The 25,208-nt window shown below is 42.8% G+C and overlaps 1 protein-coding gene across 1 annotated transcript in view; it reads left to right on the forward strand.

Moving 5' to 3' along the window:
• trim62.1 (tripartite motif containing 62, tandem duplicate 1) overlaps positions 1-23,502 on the forward strand; it is a 97,887-nt gene extending 74,385 nt beyond the window's left edge. The window contains exons 3-5 of the mRNA XM_072245055.1: positions 8,244-8,500; positions 14,418-14,533; positions 19,044-23,502. Of these exons, the coding sequence (XP_072101156.1) occupies positions 8,244-8,500; positions 14,418-14,533; positions 19,044-19,594 (924 nt within the window). The 3' untranslated portion in view covers positions 19,595-23,502. The remainder of the gene's footprint in view (positions 1-8,243; positions 8,501-14,417; positions 14,534-19,043) is intronic.
• Positions 23,503-25,208: the final 1,706 nt, after the last annotated feature.

Here is a 25,208-nt window from a genome sequence, read left to right on the forward strand (position 1 = left end):
GTTTCACTCTCTGCAGATTCTGACTGGCCTGAGTATTTCCAGCATTCCTTTTTTTTTATTATAGATTTCCAATGTCTACCTTTTTAAATTATGGCCATCTTTCTGGCTGGATGTAAACTAACATTGGCAAGCCAGTCTTTGGGGAAAGGAGCTCAGAACTAACATTAGTCCTTCAATGACCTTACTAGCCAATATCATGGAATATTGGGTCCTGTTCCACCTGCAGAAATCTGGAAGCTAGGAATGCTCGGCCAGCAGGGCAGTGTCTATGGAGGGAGAAACAGAGTTCGATGTGTCAGGACAGCAAGCTGTTGCTTCAAATGAAATATCAATCTGAAGTGAAAACTATTCCTGTATCTTGCATCAAAACTACTCGTGGCTGGAAAAACTCTGCAGGGTCACGTAGTGCCCGTGAGACTGAAGTGGTCAATATTTTGGGTCTAAGACCCTTCCTTGGAACTGGGAATGAGGGAGCTGCAAATGAAATTTCAGTAGGAGAGAAGGTGGGGAAGCAATGTATGGTACAAAGGTAGTGAGTGATAAAAGTCCAAATGGCTTCCTGGAGACAGTTATCAGCATCACTGATTTGATTCTCATACCCTGATTGCTGCCTCTCCTGCTGACTATTTCCAACAGGTTTTGTTTGTTCAGTTCAAGTTCCCTCTGCATGCTCAAGGCATCTGTAGGTCCCCTGTTGGGACTGGCAAATACAGCATGGACCAGGAAGAAAATATGGGATCTTCCTAGTCTGCATGGCAATGGGGACAACTTCTGCCTTCATCCCAGCCTGTAAGAGCCTCTGGAACATTGTGGCAAAAATCCCCTGATGGGTAACAGATGTTGTGCATGAAAAGCCTTAACGTCACCCAACAGCTGCTCTTTGTGGAGGTGGTCAGAAAGTGAGCATGTATAAGCAGACCGGTTAAAGTACAGCTGTGTGTTAGTGGAGGTGCCCCCAGGATGGGGGGAGGGGGGGGGGGAGGGAGAGTGTTATCTTGCAGAAATGGGTCTGGGGGGATAAAATATTGAAATACTCAAAACAAAACTCCATCTGTCTGCTTTTAGTTTTGAGGCAATCATTGCACTCCCAGGGTGCAGGCTGATCGTTGGGAGTGTTTTAAAGAGGCTTTGTGTTTTTATTTTAATAAAAGCTTCTATTCTTAACTCTCATTGACTGTTTTCCCTGGCTTTGACACCAGGCTGGTTACAGGAGAAGAACTCATTGAACTTGCAGCACTGTTTGCCAGCCAAGAGGAGCAGCAGACCGCACAAACCTCTATTTTCCCAGAACTCATTCTGATGCCCAGCTCCAGTTCCCAGCACCATCTCCTCTGATGCCCTCCTTTCTTGTAACACTCCCTTCCCCCCCACCTCTTCTGATCCCTACCCCTACTGCCAAGCCTACCTGTTATTTGATAGAAACCCTCTTCAGTGTAGTGGATGCCTCGAGTAAGCTGCCAAGGGCATTTAAGAGGCTCAGAGATAAGCAGATGGACATACAGAGAATGGAGAAATGTGGACTTTATGTAGGCAGAAGGGATTAGTTCAGTTGGGTAATAATTAGTGTGGCACAACATTTTCCTGTGCTGTTCTCTTCTACGTCTTAAGAAAATGTATTGTGTGGACTTAACTCTACTGTATTATAGGAACTTTAGGCTCTGAGGGCCTCGCCCAGTAGTTCGCCTTGGTGTGAATTGAGGTCAGAAAGGCCATAACAAAGCAGTCTTCCACATGAAGTTCTATGAGGATTGGATATCGTAGAGCATGGAAAAGGCTATTTGGCTCACCCTGTCCGAGGTGACCAGGGCATACAGTTGTCTTAATCCCATTCCCCAGCACTTGGTCCTTGACCCTCTCATGTGCTCATGTGGACACTTTGGTTGATGCTAGACCACTTGGTTAATAATTCTCAGAATCGGGTTTAACATCACCAGCCTTCTTGCCATATCCTTTGATGCCCAGACTGATCAGGAAACAATCAACTATCGCCTTAAGTAGACCCACAGACTCGGCGTCCAACACAGTCCATGGCAGAGCATTCCACAGATTCGCTACTCTCTGACTTAAAAACATTCCTCCTTACCTCTGTTCTAAAAGGTCGGCTCTCAGTTTTGAGCCTGTGCCCTCTAGTTCTAGATACCCCTACCATAGGGAACACCCTCTCCACATCCACCTTATCTAGTCCTTTCAGCATTCAGTAGGTTTCATTGAAATCCCCCCCCCCACATTCTTCTAAATTCTAGTGAGTACAGGCCCAAAGTTGCCAAACACACCTCATATGGTAACCCCCTTCATTCCCAGAACTATCCTCGTGAAACTCCTCAGCACTCTCTCCAATGACAACACATCTTTTCTGAGAGATGGGGCCCAAAACTATTTATAATACTCCAAGTGCGGTCTGACTAGTGTCTTATTAATGCTCAGCATTATCTCCTTGCTTTTATATTCTATTCCCCTTGAAATAAATATCAACATTGCATTTGGTTTCTTTACCACAGATTCAACCTGTAAATTGGCCTTCTGGGAGTCTTGCACAAGGACTCCCAAGTCCCTCTGCACCTCTGATGCTTGAACCTTCTCCCCATTTAGATAATAATCTGCACTATGGTTTCTTTTACCAAAATGCATTATCATACGTTTCCCAACACCGTATTCCATCTGCCACGTTTTTGCCCATTCTTCCAATTTGTCTTAAGTCCTGCTGTAGTTGCATTGCTTCCTCAGTACTACCTACCCCTCCACCTATCTTTGTATCATCCACAAACTTTGCCACAAAGCCATCAATTCCACTATCTAAATCATTGACAAACAACGTGAAAAGTAGCAATCGCAATACTGACCCCTGTGGAATGCCACTAAGTCACTGGTAGCCAAGCAGGAAGGGCCCCTTTTATTCCCACTCACTGCCTCCTGCCTGTCAGTGTTCCGCTATCCATACCAGTATCCTTCCTGTAATGCCATAAGATTTTAGCTTGTTAAGCAGCATCATATCCGGCACCTCATCAAAAGCCTTCTGAAATCCAAGTGAATGACATCCACTGCCTCTCCTGTGTCTACCCAGCTTGTTACTTCCTCAAAGAACTCTAACATATTTGTCAGGCAAGATTTCCCTTTACAGAAACTATGCTGACTTTGACTGATTTTATCATTAGTCTCCATGTACCTCAAAACTCCATCCTTCATAATAGACTCCAACATTTTCCTAACCACTGAGGTTAGGCTAACTGGCATGTAACTTCCTTTCTTTTACCTTCCTCCCTTTTTAAAGAGCGGAGTGACATTTGCAGACTTCCAGTCATGACCAATACATCCGTTATCTCTTCAGCAACCTCTCTCGGGCCTCTGCGATGTAATCAGTTTGACCCAGGTGACCTACCCACCTTAAGACCTTGAGTATGCCTAGCACTTTTTACTTTGTAATAGCAACGGCGCTCACTCCTGCTCTCTGACACTTACAAACCTCTGGCACACTGCTAGCGTCTTCCACTGTGAAGACAGATGCAAAGTACCCATTAAGTTCATCTGCTATTTCTTTGTCCCCCATTACTACCTCACCAGCATCATTTTCTAGTGGTCCAATATCAGCTCTCACCTCCCCTTTACTCCTTATATAACTGAAAAATCTTTTGGTATCCTACTTTATATTATTGGTTCGTTTGCCCTCGCATTTCCCCTTTTCCCTTCATCTAGCTTTTAAAATTACCTTTTGTTGAATTTTAAAAGCTTCCCAATCATCCAACTTCCCACTCGCTTTTGCTACCTTATATGCCCTTTCCTTGGCTTTTATGCAGTCCTTAACCTTCCTTTGTCAGCCACGGTTGCCTACCCCTGCCATTTGCGAAGAACTACTTATGTGGGACATATCTATCCAGTGCCATGTGGATTATTCCCAGAAACTTCAGCCATCTCTGCTCTGCCATCATCCCTGCCAGTATCCTTCTCCAATTCACCTGGGCAAGCTCCTCTCTCATGCCTCTGTAATTCCCTTTATTCCATTGTGGTACGGATACATGTGAGTTCTGCTTTTCCCTCTCAAATTGCAGTATGAATTCAATCATATTATGATCACTGCCTCGTAAGGGTACCTTTACGTTAAGCTCCCTAATAGATCTGGGCTATTACACAACACCCAATCCAAGATGGCCTTTCCCCGAGAAGGCTCAAACACAAGCTCTTCTTAAAAGTCATCTCGTAAGCATTCAACAAATTCCCTCTCTTGAGATGGGACACCAACCTGATTTTCCCAATCTCCTTGCATATTGAAGTCCCCCATTACAGTTGTGTCATTACCCTTATTATATGCTCTTTCCAGCTCCCTTTCCAATCTTCCCTTGCAATTTTCTACAGATGTACTATGGAGAGCATTTTAACTGGCTGCATCATAGTCTGGTATTGGGAGGGGGGCACTGCACAAAGTCGGAAATTTCCTTGAGAGAATGTCCATTCAGAAATCGGATGGCAGAGGGAAGAAGCTGTTCCTGAATCGTTGAGTGTGTGCCTTCAGGCTTCTGTACCTCCTTCCTAATGGTAGCAATGAGAAGGGGGCATGACTTGGGTGATGGGTGCCACCTTTTTGAGGCGTCGCTCCATGAAGATGTCCTGGATACTATGGAGGCTAGTGCCTGTGATGAAGCTGACTGAGTTTACAACTCTCTGCAGCTTTATCTAATCCTGTGCAGTGCCTCACTCCCAATACCAGACGGTGATGCAGCCAGTTAAAATGCTCTCCATGGTATAACTGTAGAAAATTGTGAGAGAGAATTTTCTTTCAGACAATATGTTCCAGGTGATTGATGTTGTGTTTTGTAACTAATTGAAAGAAATGCCCAGGAAGCAGGATGCTTGCCTACTTGGCTATTCTTTCCCTTCAGTGAGGCGCTTGTGTATGACTTGGTGGCGTAATGACATATGCCATTCACGTAATTCTTACATATAACCCACAATGATTTATGTAAACAAAGAATGCTTAATCAAACAATATATTTACAACATTACTCAAATACTGCTGAAATATTAAATACACTACGTCTATCACTATCTGGGTGAAGAAAGCCCTCTTCAGATCCCCTCTCAATATCTTTCCCATTTTTACTCTAAGCTTTGTTCTCCAGTTTTATCTACCCGTGGAAGGAGGAGAGGTTTCCTGTAGCTATACTATGCCCATCATAATTTTATGTCCTCAATTATGTCCTTTTTTTAACCTTGTCTGCCCCAGGGAGAACGGACCTAGCTTTTCCCGTCTCTTCTCGTAACTGCCTAGGGAGGGGCAATTCAATGTCCTGGTCACAGTCGATGTCAAGGAACAAAGAGTTCTCTTCAGCAGGCTTGGCTCATTAAATGGTGTGAGGATCTGAGTGACCTCTTTCAGATAAAGTGCTTTCACTCTCCTCTGGTCAATACTTCATGGAAAAAGCAGATCTAGTCAAGGACTGAAATGATCACATGGACGAAACGCTGACACAACCAGGTGTCTGGTATGTATAACATCTTAGAGACAAACGAAACTGCAGATGCTGGAATCTGAGCAATATTTTTTTAAAAAAAGCTGTGGGAACTCCACAGTTGAGGCAGTGTTTAGGGAGGGAAATAGACAGCCAATGCTTTGGGTCGAGATATCTGCTGTCCAGACATAGACATTGATACCGCCTCACCCAAAATGTTTACTAGTTAGACTGGGTATATTTCGATAACAAGAGCTGGTTGATATACCTCCACTGTTTTCACAGGAGAACTGGAATACTGGCAGTGGGTTAATTTTCTGGAATTGAATTGTTTTGTATAACGGTTTCCTTTTTTTTGGGGGGAGGGGGAGAAGAATTCATGAGATGTAATTGTCTCTGGTAATGATAGCATTTATTGTTCATTATGAATTGTCCCTGAACTCGAGAAGTAAAGAGCAAACCATTTTGATGAGTCTAGTATTACACACAGGCCTGACCTGGAGGGGATAATTGATGGTCTTTTTTTTGAGGGATGTTAATGAAGCAGATAATTTTTTTTAACAACAATCCATTAGTTTCATGACCACCATTATTGATGCTTGGTTTCTATTCCAGATTGATTTAATTACTTGATTTTTCCCAGCTACCATGGAGGGATTTGAACTTGCTCTCTGAATCAGTAATCCAAGCTGTTAAATACTAGTCCAGTCTTTAAGCCAGTGAACATCACAGCTTCATTCTGCAGTTTATTACCTACCTGACACATATTTTCTTCCCCTTTACCTCAGTTTAGTGCCCAGCTTTGTGACTAGATGTTAGTGGGTACCTGCAGTTGAGCCCAATCATTTCATTCAGCCTAAGTCTGCAACCGTTGCTGTCTGTGGAGGTTCAGTGCATCGTGATCAGAGGTAGGATCCTGGGTGATCTTTCTGTGATCCCAGGGCAAATATAGAACTCATTAAACAATCAAGTGAAATGGGGGCCTCAAAACATCGTTAGGAAGTAAAATCTGGTTCTCCAGGTATTTGCATCTTATTTTACCTTATGATACAGAAAGATATCCTTCTGTCCATTGGTTCTATGCTGGCTCCTAGCGGAGCAATCCCATCAGACCCAATCCCCCCTCTGTATTCATTGTAGTCTTGTAACCGAGTCTCTTTCAAACATACTTAACAGCTTTTTTTTGTCCATTTACTTGGAGTAAAGAGGAAATTGCAATGGCCATCTAATCTACTGCCCTGCTTTGGGACTGTGGGAGAAAGTCAGAGCACACGAAGGAAACCCAGATGGTCAAAGAGTGAATGTCAATATTCTATATAGATACACCTTGAGGCTAGGATCAAATTAGCCTGAAGTCCCACGCCACCAGAGGTGGCACGATAGTGTAGTGGTTAGCACAACACTTTACGGCACCAGTAACTCGGGTTCAATTCCCGCTGCTGCCTGTAAGGAGTTTGCTTTCCTGCGACTATGTGGGTTTCCTCCGAGTGCTCTGGTTTCCTCCCACAATCCAAAGGTCTACCGGTTGGTAGGTAGGTCATTGCCAATTGTCTCGTGATTAAACTGGGGTTAAATCGGGGGTTGTTGGATAGCATGGTTCAAAGGGGCAGAACGGCCTATTCCACACTGTATTTCAATCAGTCAATCAATCAATAAATAAATAAAACCTAAATGGTCACGGAGTGAATGTGAATACTCTGTATAGGATGCACTTGAGACCAACATCAAATTAGCTTGAAATCCCACACCAGCAGGTTCAGGAAGAGCAACTTCCCTTCAACCGTTGTTCTTTATTGTAAAAGAAATTATATATAATGTTTTCCTTGTGAATCTTGCATATCCTTTTCTATGTGCCTGGGATGCTGCTGCGAGTTTTTCACTGCAGTTGTATACAGAGGTACTTGTGCATGTGACAATAAATCAGACTTTGACTCTCACTTAAAGCTGATTTATACTTCTGCGTAGGCTCTACGCTGTAACTGCACTGCCACCCTGATACAGCTACCAGTGCTATGGGCAGGGTGAGGCTAGAGGTGTCAGACTAATCCTTAAATACAGGCCTTTGTGAATATGTGTTAATTGTGCATCAGTTTTAAAGAGCCCGTTAAATTATGCTGCATTTAATTCCACAAGCTAACTCACTGGAAACTGAACTATCAGACTCTCGCATACATCAAATGAAATTTGAGCTGTTTTCAAAGTCACTGCAGTCTACCTTTTGCCGGGACAGACCCCGGAGCAGAAAATTGGATTGCTCACTCAGTTTAATATCTTCAGGATTTGTTATTCCAGCTCAGTGTGTGTGTGTGTGTGCCTGCAATATCTTCACCATGGGTGGCCCCCGAATATCTGTTGCTTTGCTTGGCTGTCCTGCCATACAGTGAGAGGCCTGCACGAGGTTGTTGCAGATGCATCCAGCAACTTGTTGCTAGGATATTTTCAGGACTCCTTTCGATTTCCCCCCACCCCGGCTGAGAGGGATGAATGACTTTCAACTGAGTGGTGAAACACTCGAACCAGCCTTTAATTCACAACCATAGTAATTAGACCAGTTGGAATTGATTGTTCAAGGGCAGCTTTAGCTTCTCAGAAATATCTTTTTCATTTTGCAAAATAGAAATGGGTAGCCCTTCAGGACAGCTAACATTTAGAATAGTGCGTGATTTAAATTTGGAGATCAAAGGTGACTGCTCGACTCCCAAAAGACACTTCCAATGACAGTCTGCCATTTCCCCCATGTTGTTACTGGATGACTTGATTGCAGCTTTGTTGACTTGTGTTTTTCTTTTGAATCTTGCTCAGTCTTCTGCGAAGAGCCTTCGGGCGACCATAGCGGAAGCTTTCGATCGCCTGCACCGTTTCTTGAAGGAGAAACAGAAGTCGATGCTGGAGGAGCTGGAGACCGACACAGCCCGGACGCTGAACGACATCGAGCAGAAGATCCAGCGTTACAGCCTTCAGCTGCGGGAAGTGCAGGAGGGAATGCAGATCCTGCAGGAGAAGCTTGTTGAATCGGACAAGCTGCTCTTCCTGGAAGGAATTAACATGACTTTAGAGAGGTAGAAATGATGCTTTCTATTCATTATTAGTCATGGTTATACTGTACATTTGCTCCTTTGAATCTGTGCCAATTATCTGCAAGATGTGAGGCCCTTTTCCCACAGCCTGATGTGTAGTTTTGGGGTAAGCTATGCCAACCACTATACTCACTCAACTACTAATACTGAGATCCCTTTTGAAAGCCCTAGTTAAATCTCCTGCCACTGTCCTAGGGCAGTTCAGTCCAAGTGTTAACCACTTGCTGCCTTTAAAAAGAATTGTTCACGTCCATTGGTTCTCACAGCAGGTTGGAAAGTTTGTTAAAGAAGCATAGAGGATCCTGGGGTTTTTAAAAAGAGGTATAGGGTGCAAGGGTAAAGGATGTCAGGAAGAACCTTTATATAACAGGCATTACTTAAGTAATGCCTTTTTAATGGGATGATTGATTAGATTTGGGTATATAGTGCCAGGGGCGGTAATGTAGATAGATCCATTTGTGGCGTTCATAAAGGTGCTGGATATTTATCTCAATTGGGGTGAGGGAGGAGGAGTGCGACTAACTGGATTACTCTTGTATAGAACAGGAAGGCCTCCCTTTGTGTTGTAAGCATTCTGTGATTCTCTCAATCATCACAATTTTGGGATGTGTGTTAAAATGGATCGGGGGTGGCATGGTAACGTGGTGGTTAGTGTAAGACTATTACGACCCCAGTGACCCAGATTCAATTCCACTGCTGTCTTTAAGGAGTCTGAATGTTCTCCCCATGACCATGAATTTCCTCTGGATGCTCCAGTTTCTTCCAGAAATCTTTGGGTTAGAAGGTTAGTTGGTCACATGGGTGTGATTGGACTGGAAAGGCCTGTTATTATGCCCTATCCCGAAATAAAATCGATGAGTCTGCATGCTATTTTTGCCTTCCTCTATCTGTGATCGTGCTGTTAAATAACCTGGGGCTGTAATCCTTAGTGACACACTTCTGCTGGAGATGGGGTCTGCTGCTAAGTCAGTCAATAATGGTGTCAGTCAACTCTTTGTATTTTCCACGCCCATCCCGGATCTCTTAAAACCTCCTGGAAAGTGAATTTTTTTGCTGCGGTAGATGGTAGCATGTCTACTCATGGCACATTGGAGTAGCTAGTGGAGCTGCAGCCTCTGAGTTCCAGTGACCTGATTCCATCCTGGCCACTGATGCTATCTGTGCAGAGTTTGCATGTTCTCCCTGGGACTGGGTTGGTTTGCTCCAGTTGCTATTGCTTCTTCACAGATCCCAAAGATGAGTGAGATGATTGACCACTGTAAGATATTCCTTTTGGGTAGGTGAGTGGATGGTAACACGGAGAGAACAGAAAACGGAACTGGGTGTCGAAGGGCACTGGACCTGTTGGACTAAAGGTCCTAATTTCTATTATGTCTCTGACTCCATAACTCATTGGAATGATCCCAATCCACAGCAGTGTTTTATCACTGTACATTATGTTGTACACTGTACAATATTAAAGAGGATGCCAGAAGTATCTTCAGATACATGAAGTGTATAAGAAAGGCAAGAGTGGATATCGGATCGCTGGAAAACAATGCTGGAGAGGTTGTAATGGGGGACAAGGAAATGGCGGACATACTGAATAAGTATTTTGCATCAGTCTTCACGATGGAAGACACTAGTAGTATGGTGGAAGTTCCAGATGTCAGGTGTCATGAGTTGTGTGAAGCTACCATTACTAGGGAGAAGGTTCTTGGGGAAACTGAAAAGTCTGAAGGTAGATAAGCCACCTGGACCAGGTGGCGTACACCCCAGGGGTTTGAAACAGGTGGTTGACGAGACTGTGCAGGCATTAATAATGATCTTTCAAGAAACACTAGATTCTGGAATGCTTCCAGAAGAATGGAAAATTGCAAATGTCACTCCACTTTTTAAGAAGAGAAAGAGGCAGAAGAAAGGAAATTATAGGCCAGTTCGTCTGATGCCAGTGTTTGGGAAGATTTTGGAGTCAATTATTAAGGATGAGGTCTCTGGGTACTTGAAGGCACATGATAAAATAAGCCATAGTCAGCATGGTTTTCTCAAGGGAAAATCTTACCTGGCAAATCTTAAGGAATTCTTTGAAGAAATGGCAAGCAGAATAGACAATGGAGAATTGCTTGATGTTGTGCACTTGGATTTTGAGAAGGCCTCTGAGTTGCTGCACATGAGGCTGCTTAACAAGCCACGAGCCCGTGGTATTATAGGAAAGCTGCTTGCATGGGTAAAGTGGTGACTGATTGGCAGGCAAAGAGTGGAAATAAAGGGAGCCTTTTCTGTTTGGCTGCTGGTGACTGAGGGTGCGCTTACAGGGGTCTGTGTTGGGACCAATTCTTTTTAATTGTATGTCAGTGATTTGGATGATGGAATTGATGGCTTTGTTGCAAAATTTGCAGATGATACGAAGATATGTAGAGAGACAGGTAGTTTTGAGGAAGTAGAGAAGCTACAGAAAGACAAACAGATTAGGAGAAGAGGCAAAGAAGTGGCAGCTGGAATACAGTGTTGGGAAGTGTATGGTCATGCACTTCGGAAGAAGAAATGGAAGGGTTGACAAATTTCTATTTGGAGAGAAAACACAAAGATTGATGATTTATTGATCCTTTAGGAAATTAGTGTCACAGTAGCATTACAAGTGTACAGAAATATAAATATTAGAGAGAAGTAGAAAGAATAAAAAATAAGTTACCGCAAACAGTCTAACAGGGGGCTTCATCACTTTCCCAGCTATAGGTTGAATCATTATAGAGCTTAATTGCTGAGGGTAAGAATGACATCATATAGCATTCTTTAGCGAAGCATAGTTGTCTTAGTCTATTAATAGAAGTGCTCCTCTGTTCAGCTAAGAAGGCATACAGAGGGTGAGAAACATTGCCAGGGTTTTCCATAGGGTCCTTTGTTCTACCACAGCCTCCAGTGTATCCGGTATGACTCCTAAAAACAGAGCCAGTCTTTCTAATCAGTTTATTGAGCCTATTGGCATCACCTGTGTTGATGTCATTGCCCCAGCACACCACCGCATAGAAGGTTGAATTGGTGAGAACAGAACTGGTTGAACATATGAAGGAGAGGCCTGCATACTCCAAAGGACCTCAGTCTCCTGAGAGGAGAGGTGACTCTGGCCCTTCTTGTACACAGCTTCCATGTTGGTGCTCGACTCAAGTCTGTCATCCAGGTGCACCCTGAGGGACTGTAGGTCCTCACCACATCCATGTCCTCGCCGTCAATAGTAACAGGAAGCAATGCAGGCTTAGTCTTCCTAATGTCCATCACCATCTCCTTTGTCTAACTGATGTTGAGCTGCAGATAATTCAACTTGCACCATTTGACAAGGTCCTCCACCAGGGCCCTGTATTCATCCCTTCATCCTCCCTTTGTACACCCAAGTATGTTGAGTCATCAGAGAATTTCTACAGATGACATAAATCAATGTTGTATCTAAAATCTGAGGTATACAGGGTAAACAGGAAGGGAGACCATACAGTCACCTCTGGGGCCCCAGTGCTGCTTATAGCCGTGTTTGACACACAGCTCTGAAGCCAGACAAACTGTGGACTGCCAGTCAAGGAGTCCATTATCCAGGTTACAATGGAAGAGCCAATCCGCATTGAATGGAGCTTTTCCCCCAGCAACGAGGGCTGTATGGTATTGAAGGCATTTGAGAAATCAAAAAACATGATCCTCACAGTGCTGCCCTGCTTATCCAAATGGGAGAAGGCTCTGTTCAGCCAGTAGATGATAGCATCAATGACTCCAATGTGCTCCTGGTAGGCAAACTGCAGGGGATCGAGGGCTGATCTGACCGGGGTCATAGGTGAGCCAGGACCACCCTCTCTAGGGTCTTCATGATGTGTGAGGTCAGGGCCACTGGACAGTAGTCATTCCAGACTTTCGGTTGGCCCTTCTTGGGTACAGTCGTGACCCTTTCTAGGCTGAGACTGAGATTGAAAATGAGCTGGAGAACTCCACACAACTGCTCAGCATGCTCCTTCAGGACCTTGGGGTTTCACACCATCTGGTCCCAATGCTTTGCCGTGTCTAAACTTCCCCGTAAGATGTGAAGGTGAGTCCATAATGACTGGGGGTGGGTGGAAGTGAAGGTTGGGATGATAGCAGTTGGTGTGTAGAGGTGTGGATGGTAGGTGCAGGGCAAGGAAGTGATGTATTCAAGGGTAGCCTGTGTTGTTCATCCATGGTTGAATTGGAGGAGGGGAGGCTTTGGTGCTAAGGGAGAATTGGGTGCCTCTGCGTCTGGGATGGTGTGCTAAAGGGGCTGCGAACAGAAGGACAATTGTCAAGCGTATGAAGAATTGGTATAACTCATTAGCCCATTCAAATCTCTACAGCCAGGTTGATTGAAGCCAGTGATTTTCTTCATGCCTCTCCACACCTCCTGTGTACTACTCTGCTCTAGCTTGTTCTCCAGCTCTCTCCTGTATTCCTCTTTAGCCACCTTGATCTTCTCCTTTAGCTCCCTCTGCACACGTTTCGATTCCTCCCTGTCTCCTGATGTAGAGGCTCTCTTTTTGTGGTTGAGAAAAGGGACTTGGGAGTCCTTGTGCAGGATTCCCTAAAAGTTAATTTGCAGGTTGTCTCTGGTGAAAAAGGCAAATACGATGTTCGCGTTCATTTCAATAGGACTAGAATATAAAGGCAAGGATGCAATGTTGAAACTTTATAAAACACTGGTGAGGCCTCACTTGGAGTATTGTGAGCAGTTTTGGGACCCTTATTCTTAGGGGATGTGCTGAAACTGAAGAGGGTTCAAAGGAGGTTCATGAAAATTATTCTAGAATTGAATGGCTTCTCATATGAAGAGCATTTGATGGCTCTGGGCCTGTATTTACTAGAATTCAGAAGGATGAGTGGTGACTTCATTGAAACCTATTGAATGGTGAAAGGCCTTGATAGAGTGGATGTGGAGAGGATGTTTCCTATGGTGAGAGGACCTAAGACCAGGGGACACAGCCTCTGAATAGAGGGGCGTCATTTTAGAAAGTTGATGAGGAGGAATTTCTTTGGTCGGAGCTTGGTGAATCTGTGGAATTTGTTGCCACAGGCTGCTGTGGAGGGGCAAGCCTTTATGTACATTTGAGGCTGAGGTTGATGGATTCTTGATGAGGGGTACGGGGTGGGGGGGGAGGCAGGAGTTTGAGGCTAAGAGGAAAATTAGATCAGCCATGATGAATTGGCAGAGTAGACTCGATGGGTCAAATGGCCTAATTCTGCTCCTATATCTTGAGGTCTTATTATGAAATAAGAATTCAGTTGTGTGCCAGAGATTGCTGCTATTCTGCAGCTGTAATTGCTTCTATGATGTCAATGACCAAATAAAGAATTGGGGAAGTTTTATTGTTGCATGCACCAAGATCCAGCAAAATACTTTGCCAATAGAGCAATTATTGGCTCAACAATTCCTCTACAGCAGTTTCTATGGATATCGGTAAATCCCTTCCCATTACAAGCAAAAGCTGATGAGCAGCCTGCAAAATGTCTTCCCACCCCACTGACTAACAGGTGGAGAGTGGATATGAGAATGACCTGATGAGGTATTGCTGATTTTTTTTTTCTTAAATTGTAGGCGTACACACTAAAGCAGTTCCAAATATTCCAGCCATAGTACTGAAGATTCAGCTGGAGTCAATAAACAATAGTGTGATGTGGATGCATTTACTGTTCAAATGCTTCAGAGACGAGTGTAGGGCCTGGAAGATGGTTATTGGCCATAGACTTGTTTTGGTGGTAGGTGAATTGCAGTGCATCACGCAATCTTCAACACTTAAATGTAATTGGATTGTTGGTGAAGCAATACTAGTTATTGGAGAGTGAGAAATTATTTTTGAACTGGGGTCCTAGAAGGATCAATATTAATTTCCTGGATATTAATATATGATATCTGTCCACCCACTCCATTCAGGTTAAAGGGGAAGATCCATGAAACCAATCTGACTTATGAAGATTTTCCAACCTCCAAGTACATGGGTCCCCTGCAGTATACCATCTGGAAAGCCTTGCTTCAGGACATCCATCCAGGTGAGCAGTGATGAATGAGGTGATCTAAATCTACGAGGGTGACTGTCAGTCACGGATGGGTGCTGCAGAATATTACATGAAACTCTTCCTGTTTGCCCTCTCAAAGATGTTGACTCAATAGTAAGATACAGTTCCACAGGTAAAGATGGCTGTCAGTACTTCTCCAAGGTCTAAACCTGAAATGTTGGCTGTGCCTTCTGAGCTGCCTGTCCAGCTGAGTTCCTCCAGCAGATTGTGTTGCTCCAGATTCTAGCATCTGCAGTCTCTCATGTCTCTGTTAATTTTGTGCCTGATTATTATTGAGCAGCTTCTCGATCATGGAGATTAAACTCACTGTCCTGTAGTTGCTGACATTGTCTTTATTTAAAGAAGAACTGGAAGAATACAAATACTTTTAATGCATCAAGCCAGTATGGAGGAGTGGAAGAATTTTATTAGTAATTCCACAATTTTTACCCTTGTTTTAGCTACCTTGGATGTGTCCCATCTAAAGTTGGTAACCTATCCAGATTTCACAAAGCTTTGCTAATACCTGTATTTTATCAATATCTAGCCTGCCCAATATTCTGACTATTTCTTCCTCTTTGTTTTAGATTTTGTGAAGAAGATGCAAAGTGCTCATTATATATTTCTGCCGTGCCCTTTGTATTTATGCATATATTTTCCTTTGGTCCTTTTTCAGCACTATCTTTGTACTTCTATCACAGTCTGAGATCAGTAGAAGAGATTCGATTCCCTTTTATATTAGCTATTTTATATTCATTGCAATCTAATCCCTTTTGTATTTCACGGACTTCTTACATATTTTAATAATCTAACTGCTTCATTTTGCTCTCTTCTACCAGGAAGCTCTGGTGATAGCTGCCCTCGCGTTCCCTCGAATGGGAATGTACCTGGATTGTTCCCAGACCATATTCATTTAGACTGCCCTTTGTTCAATTATACTCTTGCTTGCCAAGATGAGTTTAGTCCAGCCAGATCTATTTTAAACCAATTGAAAATGGCATTCCTCCAGTTATGTATTTTTACTTGAGTTTTTTTTTCCATCTTGAATCAAAACCATATGCTACTAAGTTCACTGTTCCCTAAAGTTTTCCTGCTGGTTCTTGTACTAGTCGATTCACTTTGTTCTCTGGGCTTGGATTCACAACATATCTGTATTCCTTTAAAATTAACACTTCACCCAGCATCTATTGCCACTTGTGGGAATTCCAAGTTTCCATTACTTTCTGGATGAGGAAGTGATTTCTAACTCCAGTTGATGGGCTTGGCTCTGATTTGGATATGTGCTCTACACATCAGCACACACGAAGGATGATCTGAAGAGTTTTAAATTAAATTGGAAGGTTTTATTGAAATGGATTGTTTCACAGTCAACACTCATAGAGTGAAAGAGTTGTACAGCATAGAATTGAGACCTTGGGTCCACTTTGTCAATACTGGCCTTTTTGCTCATCCACACCTAATTGCCAGCACAGTCTCCATTATCTTAGTATCCAAGCTTCTATGCTAAGTCACCTTATCCTTCCCTAACTATGATCATTTCTAACCAAGCAGACTGACATTTATTAATCATCTGTACCATAGATCTTCAAAGTATCAAAAAGTTTTAGCGAAGAATACGTTAAGCTTGGCTCTTGCAGAATGCAGCCTGTGCTGATATTCACTGCTTGCTACCATCAGGGAGGAGGGTCAGGAGCATGAAAACCCACACTCAATGTTTTAGGAACAACTTTCTTCTCCTCTGCTATCAGACTTCTGAACATTCCATGAATACTGCCTCATTATTTTCCTTCCGTTAATTTTATGTCTTCCACTGTACTGCTGCCTCAAGGCAACATTTCACGACATATTAGTGACAAACCTGATCCTGATTGTGGACTTTCCATTGCCATATGCATTCGCTGACGAGAGTATTAAAGAATCAATCAGTGTGCTGTGCACAGTGCCAAACCCTTTGCATGCTAAATGTGTCACATAGGCTGACCAGAATTGAGCCCACCCAGAAATCTTTGATAATTGCTAAACCATGCCTGGGGCTAGCCATCTGCCAAACTTCCTGGATGCATTCGACTGCTTCTGATGTTGGACCTACGTGCTTTGGGAGACCCAATCTTCCAAAGAATTACAGTGGTAAAAGCTAATTCTTGAATGTGGCATAACCAGCTCTTGAGCAAAAATTGGATCCAATGGATATAATGAAAATTATGATGAAGTGCCATCTGGTGGTCACATTGTTGTTCTAACACTGCTTCCTCCCATTTCAATCTGGCATTAGGGTGGAGTAGGCTCTGTTTACGGGCACATGATAAAGTTAAGGGGAATGCAATTATTAAAATGAGTCAGTTTTTGTTTGTTCTCAATGATTAGTGTGACCATTTTGGTGGGGATGCGGGGGGGGGGAATGCTTGATTTAAAATATCAAAAAATCAATACTTTCTGAAGTGGAGAGTAACAAAAATGTTCAGGAATTTATAATCTAGTGTTAACTTAGTGGACTCCAGTTTTGTGATTCTATAATGCTTTATCAAGAAAATCAAGACTAACATCTGGGGCACTGAGACTCAGAAGTCTGAATCAATCTTATCTTCTGAACCTTTTGCTCTTGTTGTGTCTTGTCAAAAGTCTCAACATTCATATTGTGGTAATCGGTGATGTTGCAGGACTTGAATCCACTAAACATGCTAGAAATTGTTCAGGCTCATTTATTGTAAGAGAATTTTTCATAACATTATGCTAGATTATCTCTGGCAATTCAAATGAAACCTGATTTTTTTTTTCTCTCTCTCTTCAAATTTTGATTTAAAAGTCTGCAATGTTTTTTCTCTTTCAACTTTGTGTTCTTCCTGAAATAAAATTCAGTTAAATATTTTAATAGATTCTTCTAAGATTTTATGTAATACATCTCATGAAGTATTTTTTAACTGGATTGGATGAGGTGATTTGCTGTTGCTTGCCTCAATGGCCCTGAATTACCCGCAGTCTCTAACAGCCACAGGTATGAGTGCAAAGACGCACAAGTATTTGGAGGGCGGGACAGCCAGGGGGTCTAAATAATCACCAAGTGCTCTTTGTTCACTGGTGTCTGCTTAATCTAGTTGCTGCCTATTTCAACATATGAATTTACTAATTGTGATCTCATTGCAAAGTTCTTTAATGCCAAATTATGATTTTTGAGCTCAAACTTTGTCCCAGGTCAGGAACCAGCCAAACCCAAAGGAGCGTCTCTACACTTGAGAACCAGCAATGTTGCCAATCCTTGGGAATGAATGAGATCCAAGCTGAGGGGAAAATGGGAGATGAGATAACATTGCCAGACATTAAAACTGATGACTCTGGAATTTATAACAAAGCTTTTCATGGATTTGTACATGAATGGTGGTCTTGCAGAGACTATAATATTTCCCCAGTGAGATTTCTGGGATTCCATGTGTATCCTTGGTAGAGGGTGGATATACTTGATGGATTCCCCTAATCTAGATTAATCTTGAGAGGAGCACTGTTAATTCTGCAGTAAATAGATCTCCTATTCAGTATTGGTTTAGCATATCAGAGATGGGTGAATGGAGGAGGCAGGGTGAAGGAGAGGGGACCCCTCTGCTGACGTACAAAAATTGAACTCCACTCCGAGACAGCCAGGATGGTGGCAGGGAGGTATAATCATGATAGGATTAGGGATTCAGCGCCCTGGAAGAAATATCATCCAAGTTCACTGACTTAGCTGAAGTAGACTAATCATTTGCCATTACCTGTGCGGGAAAATGCTATCCAACATGTCGATACCAAACGAAGGGAGAACTGGATGAAGGGATCAAACCTGGGAGGGTGGTGGCAAGAGACTTTGAAACAGTTTGAAAACTCACTGCAGTGAGTGGATGATGGCGTGGGGAAAATATTTCCAGAAATAAATCTCAACAAAAGAGTTACTTTTTCAGTGACAGCCATCTTGTCTTTGAGCCAGAGGGCTGTGGATCTAGGATTTGCCCTGGAAACGTAATTGCATGACCCATGTGACATATATAGTGCAAATCTGAGTGCAGATATTAACTAACTGGCCTTTTCCCTGGTGGGTATCAGAGATCACATGGCATGATGTTGAAGCAGACCAAAGGGTTTTCCTTTAACCTGGCTAATATTTATCCATTAAGGAACATCATTCCAGAAACTAGATCTTCAGACCATTATCATTGCTTGTGGGAGTTAGATGTGCTCAAATGGATTGCAGGGCTTTCAACATTGCAACAGTAATTCGGCTGGATTGGCTGGGAAACCCTAGGGAGGTTTATGAAAGATGCTTTTTAAATTCAAGTTCTTTCTCCCTTCTTATGGTGAAAATGGTGTGATAAGCAATTATTCAAAAATGGGGAGGGGGGGAAGAAAGGGATTAATGTAGAATTAGAGGAAAGATTTAACATATTGTTCAGTAGTGATTGAAGGTCATTAGCGGTAAGTCTGTATGTGCAAACTGATTTGAATGCTGAATCGTGGCTCTGATTTTCTTTGTCCACAGTACCGGCGGCACTGACATTGGATCCCATTACGGCACACCAGCGGCTGATCCTCTCTGACGACTGCACCATTGTGGCTTATGGTAACCTCCACCCTCAGCCTTTGCAGGATTCCCCAAAGCGCTTTGATGTGGAGGTTTCTGTCCTGGGGTCCGTTGGCTTTGACAGCGGTGTCCACTACTGGGAGGTGATGGTGTCCGAGAAAACGCAGTGGATGATTGGCGTGGCGCTAGAATCCGTAAACCGGAAGGGAAGCATCCAGATTCAGCCTTCTCGAGGCTTCCATTGCATTGTGATGCACGATGGCAACCAGTATAGTGCTTGCACTGAGCCCTGGACCCGGCTCAATGTCAAGTCCAAGCTGGAGAAGGTTGGAGTGTATTTTGACTACGAAAAAGGCCTCCTGATCTTCTACAATGCTGATGACATGTCCTGGCTGTATACCTTCCGTGAGAAGTTCAGCGGGAAATATTTCCCTTACTTTAGCCCGGGGCAGAGCCATGCCAATGGGAAAAATGTACAGCCTTTGCGGATCAACACTGTCCGTATCTGAAAATATATACGATGGGATAAAACCAGAGTTCCCTTTTTAATTCCATTTCACTTCCCATCCATTTTTAACTTAAGGTGAAGGCCACTTTTGTTTTCTTGAATTTCCACACTGGCACAGTTGAGCCAGCAGCTGCCGGTGGTGGCATGTGTCATTCTAACCCAACCCTCTGGTAAGGGCAACTATACTGACTTATGACACCTCTTCCTCAACTTTGTTCTCTTCTTTCCCTCCCAGCACCGCCCCCCCCCCCCACCCCAGCCCCGACCAACCTGCCTCAGTGGCTCTCTATGTTTTCCCACAATATGGAATTTGGAAAAGCAAGACTATCTCCCTCAAATGCAGTTTGCACCTCATTGGTTTTATGTCTGGGCTTTACGTAATTTTTTACATTCCATTCCCAGGTGGCCCCCATTGCCTGAATCCCGATCACCTGAACCTAATGACCCAGGCCCCAGCATCAGGTTAAATTTTGGGGCTTGTACAAGGTGCACAGATCTCCCCCAGAGTCGTGCTTGCCTGCCTGTCTGTGCTCCTTACGTGTTTTCTTTCAGAGTCGGTTGTCTGTAATTCCCACCTGTGCGGGTGGCTAAGTAAATTCTTCAAATGGATGATGCATAAAGGACATCTAATCTGTTTGATAGATTGTAGCCAAACAGCAGATTATTTGGCAAACTGTGAAATCTTAAGTAGCTTATCGTATTAACTTGCGTGCTTCATTATTGGGACTGTATGCACGTCAGTCAATGATTTGGGATCCTCCTGTCACTTAGGTTTGTCTTAGATCTTCTAATGTGGAATTTTGCTTGTATACAATCATGGATCCAAGGCATCAATGTACTTTTGCTTGGGTACACTGTGACTAACTCTATCAGTGTGTCTCTATGAAACTAATTGTATTGTTTACTCCCCAAGGACTGGGTGGTGAATGCAAACCTGTCTTAATCTGTCAAGACCATTCATGGTACGGTTGGCTCTAACAACACTTTCTTTATTTCTGGAAGTGGAAGCCTTTGCTGGCTTTGCTCTGGAGTCAGATTGGGCCCTGATTCTTCACTGCAGCCTGTGCGGTGGTGTGAAGCTTCTGCTGCAGATCAATGTTTAAAGTCCTAGCATACATGCAATTGGATTTTGTTTTGAATTTAACATGGACTTTGATAGACTTAATTTATTTTCCCTATTCTAGCCACTTTGGATGATCAAAACCTACTTTGAAATGGTGTGGTTGGAAGCAGAGAGTGCTCTGTGTGTAAAATGGCCTGCTGTGGAAAGCACTAACCGGCTGGCTAGTGGAAGGACCTATGAATGGAATAAGGCTGCCCCACTGAAGCTGGGGTTATTCCCAATCTCTGACATGTACCATCTTGATCTGGAAGTCCTTGGTGCAGTGGTAGAGCAAGTGTTTCTCTCTCCTAGTGCTGAGATCTCTTGTCCTCAGCATTAAAAATATTTGGATGTTGTCCCTGTTGGTTTAGGAAATTGTGTATATTTTGTTCAGCTAGAACTAGACTTATTTTCTAACTCCCAGCAGATCATTTCTGCCATCAAACTGATTCCTATTAGCCCTCTCTAATGGTTTTTCTCCCCCCAAGGTCAGCCTTCTAAAGGGTCAGATGTGGACAATTTCTGTAGCATGAGCAGCCCATTTCCTTAATTCTTCTGATCAGCTGGTTTTATCAAGGAGCACAGCTCCACAGGCAGTAGATGCTCTTCAATCCTTGCTGTAATACGCTTGAGGTTTGGCTGCAGAACCCTTTACAAACAATCCCAATCCTATCCTTGACAAACACTGCCATGTTTAACATGTGCAGCATGGCATTTAGATGTGGCAAGAGGCAAGGCATCTAATAAAGACTTTTTAAGGTTTCTGCCTCAAACCCAGGGACATTGAAGCCTGTTATGGTTAATTTCTCTTTCAACAAATTGAGTGAATAGATCCAAGACAGCTTGAGCCCTTCAGCCACTTATTGAACAACTCAATAGACGAGATGAGGAGTTTGTAGTTGAGGTTCACTGCTTAGTATTTTGATGAAACTTGGTAGCCTGGGGCTACTGAGAATCATTAAACCCCTTATTTACCTTTTTGGTTTTTGTTTACTTGAGTATATTTATTTTAGAAGTTCTAATTATTCATTTTATTTCTTTGATGTATATGTGTTGGCTCAAAATAAGCCAACATTTGCTGCTATTTTATGTTGAGGTGACTTTTCAGGAGTTAAGGTGAAACACTACTTGTGATAATTACTCCTTTCCTACCCATCCACCTCCCTCATAATCAATACCACACTGAGAGGGAAGAGCTAAAAATAATGATTTAGATGTGCGGCAGTGGTGTGATGCAGAACCCTGTTTGGCGGTGTATTATCTTCTATCTGTCGTAAAGCCTGCCTTCAATCATGTGTCGCATAAAGACAGCAGGACCAAGTTCAGTGGAAGAGGAACTTCCACTGGTAATGTGTCAGCTCCCTTGATTCATTGTGTCTGAGGTCAGCTTGACAACGTTAATATGAAGTACCTTTCTTGTTCCCTGCAAAGCTGTATCACTGACTCAGTGCGTAGTTCTCTGCCTTTGAAGTTTTGTTAATTTTAAGCATGATTTCCTGCTGGTGTTTACCTTGGCTCCTTTGTTTCAACTGCCACTCGGGACAAAAAAACACCCTGCAATGGTAAAACCTTTGAATCTGATCCCTGGATTAGCTTCCCTTCCATCTACTTGGTTTATTAGTTGATCTGGCAAAGTTGGTATTGCACCTCTTCATTTTACACAGTATTGTCACCTTTGGCAATCTGTTGTAATCTGGTATTTCATCCAATTATTCTTTCGTTATGTGAACCAAATTTAAGTTCTTGAAGATCATTTGACTGTAAAGGGCATCACACTTGATGTCTTGGTCCTGTTCTCACTGAAAATCAATTTACACACTTTCCAGAGAGCTGCACCATTTGTTAGTCAAGGTCATTGAGGAGGGATTTCTTTCATATCTCTTTTATTGACTTTATGCTACATTGGATGGTGCCATTTTCAGCAGGTTATGGGCAAGCAGTTCCTGCTCAGGTCCATCATGTGAGCAGAATAACTCAGTTTAATTAAAGAAGCAATCAATATGCAGCAAGTATGATATTTTAAAAAAAGCTGCTATTCAGTTAAAGGCTGAGTACACAACTGCATAATAAATAAATTTAAATATAAGCCATATTAAATAAACTATTATTGAGCTTACCAGTTGCTTAAACAAAATGATATTTAATAAGTGTCATCTTTTTAAAATTAGGATGCAATATTTTCTCAAATATTTATCTGTTCCACGTGTTTAAAATCTGAAGTCTGGCCTGACTGGATTGTGAAAGTTGTATTGAATTAATGGTCTTGTTGTGCTGTATTTATTGGTCTCAGCAGATTATTTACAATTGTAACATGGCTGTACAATCAGTGTGACATTGCTAGCTTTTATGTTACCTCCAGGGATAAGATTGAGTCTGCACAGAGCTGCAAATCCTTCCAAAACTAATACCCTGATGGGAGTACACCTCTCCAGTGCCATTAACAGAGACTGAACATTTCTGAAACAATCGGAATGGCCAAGGGTTTGGTTTTGCACCTGGGTACAGCCCGATTTAGGGTGCACAGTGCAGGTATATGTGATTTACATTGATGTAAGCTGAGACCAACCTATAAAATCAGCTGTTCCAAGTGAGTGACTTTAAGGGTCTATGTTTGTCACACACCAGGTTAGAATTCATCACATGGAATGTTAACAGACCAGTACTGCTTCTGGAGGAATTATTGGTGTTGGGATATGCATGATGGTATTCTTACCATGTTGGTTTTATACCTCCAGAATTGTACACTCAGTTTTTTTTCTTCTCCCCTTGAATGTGCCCCTCAATAAAATTATGGGATGCTGCTTACATGTTTGGCATACTGTTGTATTTTCATTTCGATTCTTTGGAGGTTGGGCAGCTTTCAGAAGTGAAGTAGCACCTCTGGGGGGGGGGGACTGCCCTTCATTAATAAATACAAGCTGGCAAAGTTGCCTATTGCTGAATCAGTAGCATGGTGCTGCTGACTCAGTTCAGGGGTATATGCAAGGGCATCCCTGCCCCCCCCACCAACCCAGCAAACATTAAGCAGGCTAAAGACTTGCATCATTTTATGTGTGTAATATTTTTGGATGTAAGGTGCTCCATCAACAGTCGGAAATGGTTATTTAAATTACTGCAAGCACACCTGGCTGGGTGACAGGCAGTCGCAGAGAGAGATAAACACAGGTAGTCATGATGATGGAGATGTTATGGATCAAGAAATGGATTCATGGTCAAATAGCAAACTGAGGTTAAGCTTCAGACAGTGACTAGGGAGGGATATGAGACCATGGTCAGAGAAATGAGCCTGCAGCAAAGTTTTAAACATCAACTTGGCCCATCCAGCAATTCCCTTCCCCCATTACCTACTTTCATCCCTCTGCTGGTTCTATCCACCTATTACCCATACTACACATTAGATTTCAGCAATGTTAGCATTTTGTTTTCACATTTATTACCAACCTAGCTATCTATCTTCAACTCCCCTCTCACCACCTGGCTTCATGTACTTTTTTATTTTCCCGTGTTTCTATCTACCTCTGACTCTCAATTCCTCTTTCCACTGGTGACCTCTCCTTGGTTCACTTATTACCTACTGTCCCATTTCAATCTTCCCTCCTAGTCATGACACACGGTCTCCACTGGAGCTGTTGACAATTCCTCTCCACTGTTCAATTGACTGAGTTCCTCCAGCAGTTTGCTTGTTACGTTAGATTCCATCATCTGTAGTCTTGTCTCTAAAAATTACAACAGTTGAACTTTACACAACTCCAAAACAAAAATGCTGTTTTAAAGAAAATATTAATCCATAGGGGAGTATTGGCTAGAAATAGGTGCACTTTCTTATGTCAATCAATTTTAAATGAAGGTCTTCCATTTGGCTGCACATTTTTCTAGTATAAAACCCCAAATGATAACTAATGCAGTAATCAATTCATTTCCAGTATGGATTTTCAACTTCACTAGACTAACAATGTATTTACTCACACATTAGTTATCACTGAAATTGTGATATTTAAAAGGAACATTTTAAACCAAATACTTTGTCTTCACCGAGATATGTGAACACCTGAAACTTCATGCACACCCTTGCATAGCTAGTTGCTTTGCCTGCGGAGGTTTGGGTTACAGTCGCTATCATGTTCCTTTCTTTAGAATGATTCCAGGCTGATTCCTGCCACATTAGTCTGTGTGCCACTGCTGCATCAGCAAGATCACCCAAAAGTCACACTGAGTGAAAACTACAGTAAAGAGTTCTGGACTTGAAATAAGGTTTTCTTACTACAGGTGCTGCCTGATCTGTTATTTTCCTGCTTTATTTCAGCCAAAAGAGGCAGGATGAAACAAGAAGCATGGCAGACATCCCCAAAGTACAGACATTTATATCTGTGGCTCTCGACCTGGAAGTTTTCAGTGCTCCTATGACCAATTCACATGTCTCCCATGAGCATTATTCTTTACCAGGCTGTTTACTTCCCTCTGCCCCCTTCAGGTACATGCACCAACCTCTAAGGTTTGCAGTCTCCACTCATTC

The sequence above is a fragment of the Mobula birostris genome, chromosome 27, assembly GCF_030028105.1.
Source record: "Mobula birostris isolate sMobBir1 chromosome 27, sMobBir1.hap1, whole genome shotgun sequence".
Classification (NCBI taxonomy): domain Eukaryota; kingdom Metazoa; phylum Chordata; class Chondrichthyes; order Myliobatiformes; family Myliobatidae; genus Mobula; species Mobula birostris.